At 42.8% G+C, this 3,716-nt stretch overlaps 1 protein-coding gene across 1 annotated transcript; it reads left to right on the forward strand.

Moving 5' to 3' along the window:
• The first annotated feature begins 619 nt into the window (after positions 1–619).
• LOC121652246 lies at positions 620–3,193 on the forward strand. The gene is made up of 3 exons (XM_042004918.1): positions 620–1,055; positions 1,524–1,702; positions 2,819–3,193. Exons 1-3 carry the CDS (start codon positions 866–868, stop codon positions 3,191–3,193), a joined length of 744 nt encoding a protein of 247 aa, XP_041860852.1. The 5' UTR covers positions 620–865.
• Positions 3,194–3,716: the final 523 nt, after the last annotated feature.

A 3,716-nucleotide genomic window follows, 5' to 3' on the forward strand; every position in this document is an offset into this window, starting at 1 on the left:
AGCACCGTCCCCTGGGGTGCTCCTGTGCTGCTAATAACAGTGTCAGATGTGATGTCCTTTAGCCTGACGTACTGCGGTCTCTCTGTGAGGTAGTTACCAATCCAGGACACCAAGCAGGAGTCCACCTGCATCTCCCTCAGTTTGTCCAGAAGCATCAGGGGCTGGATTGTGTTGAAGGCACTTGAACAATCCAAGAAGAGGATCCTCACTGTGCCCCTCCCTTTATCCAGATGTACTTGGACAAGGTGTAGGAGGTAGAGAATAACATCCTCCACACCCACACCTGCGCGATAGGCAAACTGTAGGGGGTCCTCGGCCTGTTGCATTTGGGGCTTGAGGAGATTGAGGATGAGCCGCTCCATCGTCTTCATCAGCTGGGATGTACACTACCGTTCAAAAGTTTGGGGTCACTTTGCCATTCAATAGGCAAGTGACCCCAAACTTTTGAACAGTAGTGTAAGTGCCACCGGTCTGTAATCGTTCAGCTCACCAGGGCGGTTTTTCTTTGGAACTGGAACAATACAGGATGTTTTCCAAAGGGTAGGCACTTTCCTCAGCTGTAGACTGTGGTTGAAGACATGCTGGAGTGGTTCCCCCAGTTCAGCAGCGCAGGTCCTAAAGCCTGCCGCACACGAGAGCTATCTACTGAGCTAAAAGTCATTTGAGACTGTTTTCTCAGCAGAGAGCTCGCCGTGTGCGCCTCATTTTCGCCGAACTTTCTACCTCGCGAGGCCTTGAGGTGAAAACCAAACACGTTTGATATTTTTTGCCTCGCGAGGCAAAAAACTCACCGTGTGCGTGCTACGAAAGTTACGTGCTGAGGGCAGAAATTCAAGTGACCAATCAAGAAGCGCCCTCCGCTCACATGATTCGCTCACATGGTTCCAAGATGGTGACCCACAGCGAAGTTGTCAATGACTACATTTTGGAAGATAAATTGGTCGAAATGTGGCCAGACTATCCCTGTTTATATGTCGTCACCTTGTCGGACTTTAAAAACAGGGACAAGCGCGAGCAGGCATTCAAGGAGATGGCAGCAAGATTGGACCAGACAGGTACGAACTGTGCAACGTCATGTGTACCAGCTAGGTTTTCCAACTGCCCCGTATTAGCCGGGAGCTTGAAACATCCTGTGTACGGTGTTATATGACTGTAATTTGACTTGCCGAACTACACATGCATATATACGAAAAATACATGCCAGTTGGCATTACAATTAATACTGACCATGGTATAAATATCAATAATCCTATCCAGACCACTCATACTTGCTTGTGGAAATAGGCTATACTCGTATATAGAATGGTCTGTATTTCCTGTGATGATTGTAATTCTGCATAGATAGGATGGGTAAATTGACTGTTAAGTCTTGGATGGTATACAATTTACTTTTTAACCACAATTCCATTGTGGCTTGCAATTAAGATGTCCAGTGCATAATGTACTTTACCTGATGTAATTAATCCTGTTAGATATTTGAATACGAGATGTATTCATAACAAATACAGTGCTATTTCTTTCAGTGGAGTGGGTGAAAATAAAAATAAGATTGCTGCGGAACAGCTATACCAAGGCCAGAAAACCTCAAACAAGTGGAAGTGCCAGGAAACACTTGACCAAACGTTCCAAATGGCTTTTGGAAAAACTGCAATTTCTTGCTCCCTACATCGCTGCTCGGCCAACAATAACAAACTTGGATACGGTAAGTATTTCCTCAATAATGTATTTATTAATCACAAAATTGCAACATATGTGTACATAAAAAATACAGTTGGAAAGATTCACAATAAGAAATGTACAGTGTCTGTCTAATCAGCTTTTGGACTTGTTGGAGGAGAAAAGGCAACTGATTTTTGCCAACTAGAAACATAGGGGGCTCTTTGGAGACAAATGACATTAAATTCATCCTACTGAATTCCCACTACCTTAGTTTTGATTTCCTGTCTACTTTATACCATCACTGACTGACCATGTCATGCTGCCACGGCACAGCTCCATAGTCAGAATTGAAATAGTCAGTTAGGAGCTGCCTTTGTAATTTTGCATCAGCTTTGGGGTTTCGATCAGTGGTTGGCTGCTGTCCTGTCAAGGGGGGATCATTCCTCCATGCTCCAGCAGTCAGGGTATGGTTAGCAGTGTCTTCACTATCACAAATGCTGATGTAGGAAAGCTTATTGTTTTCCACCATATAGTTATGTAGACAACAGGCAGCCAAAATGACTTGTTGCACTTTATCAGGCCTGAGATTGATTGTTGTCAAAAACACCCTGAACCTGTTGGAGAGAATGCCAAATGCATTCTCGACCACCCGTCTAGCCCTGGATAACCGATAATTAAAAATTTGTTTCGGCTGGTCCAGGTTTCTGTGTGGGTACGGTTTCATCAGTGTTAGTGACAGTGGGAATGCGTCATCACCAACTATGTGGTAGTTAATTTTGCTGGTGGATATTCCATTTATCTCTTCAGCTGGTGGCAAATTCAGGGAGTTTTCACTCAGTGTTTCTTTAATGCTGAGTTTGCAAATATGCCAGCATCTCCTGCACGACCAGTTGCCCCCACATCTACATATGTGAACTTGTAATCTGCATTTACAAGAGCTAAGAGTACAACACTGAAGAAATGTTTGTAGTTGAAGTACTCTGAACCACTGTTTTCTGGCTGTTGGATGGCAATGTGTTTGCCATCAATTGCTCCGACGCAACAAGGATAGTTCCACCTCTCCTTGAATTCCTTGGCAATTTCCATCCATTCACCTGTCGTTGTCGGGACCTGAAAAAAAAGAGATATTTAATGTTTGCTTTTAATTTAATAATTTCAGCCATCACCATCTGATACAGCTGGCAGTGAGGACACCATTGACGTGCTAGATGATGGCCAAAGTGAAGACCCCAATGATACATCTTCTGTCTTTGAAAGTGAAGCTGATGAAGGAGAAAGCAGTACAAGCACATCTACCCCCAAATTCACAAAACAACCCATCATACGACCAAACCATCTGAAACGGCAACGAGATGCTGAAGAATATCAGTTGATAAAAGGGTTGGCTGAGTCAATTACTCAGAGAAACAAGGCACAAAAAAAATCAGTGGAAGATAATGCAGTTTGTGCATTTGGTCGGTATGTCACACAAACGTTGTCTGAGTTTGATCCATACACTAGAAACATGGCCCAATTCCATATTAATAATATTTGATTTCAGGCACAAATGGGAACACTTGGCCAAAATACACACCCCATCAGCCCAAGACCACCACCAATGTTTAACCACCAGCCACAACCATTTCATCCCCGACATGAGTGGGTCGGTCCCAAACAAGCACACAACCCTGTTTACCAAAATCATGTCTCAGGTGACAACGACCAAGTGTATGAAACACTGTAATATTTTCATTGCAAATATTGCGTATACATACAAAGTTTATATTTTTTACTTTGAGTTTTTGTGTGTGTGTGTGTCAGTGCCACTTCACAGCCTCCTCACCAGTGAGTGTCAGTGTGCATGTATTATTTTTGTTTGTCTTTTGATTTTTGTCAACCTCCCTAAACAGTGTGACACAGTTGAGACCTCTAAAGAAATTAAGACTAGGTCCATGTTATTGTTTACAATTCTGTTTATTGTTTGAAATGAATGTTTATAAACAGTTTTCTTTCATTCACAGATGCCTAATGTGTGATTCTACTGTTCTATTTTTGGAACATATTAGGCTAATAGAGCA

This window comes from Melanotaenia boesemani, chromosome 13, assembly GCF_017639745.1.
Source record: "Melanotaenia boesemani isolate fMelBoe1 chromosome 13, fMelBoe1.pri, whole genome shotgun sequence".
In the NCBI taxonomy this organism is placed as follows: domain Eukaryota; kingdom Metazoa; phylum Chordata; class Actinopteri; order Atheriniformes; family Melanotaeniidae; genus Melanotaenia; species Melanotaenia boesemani.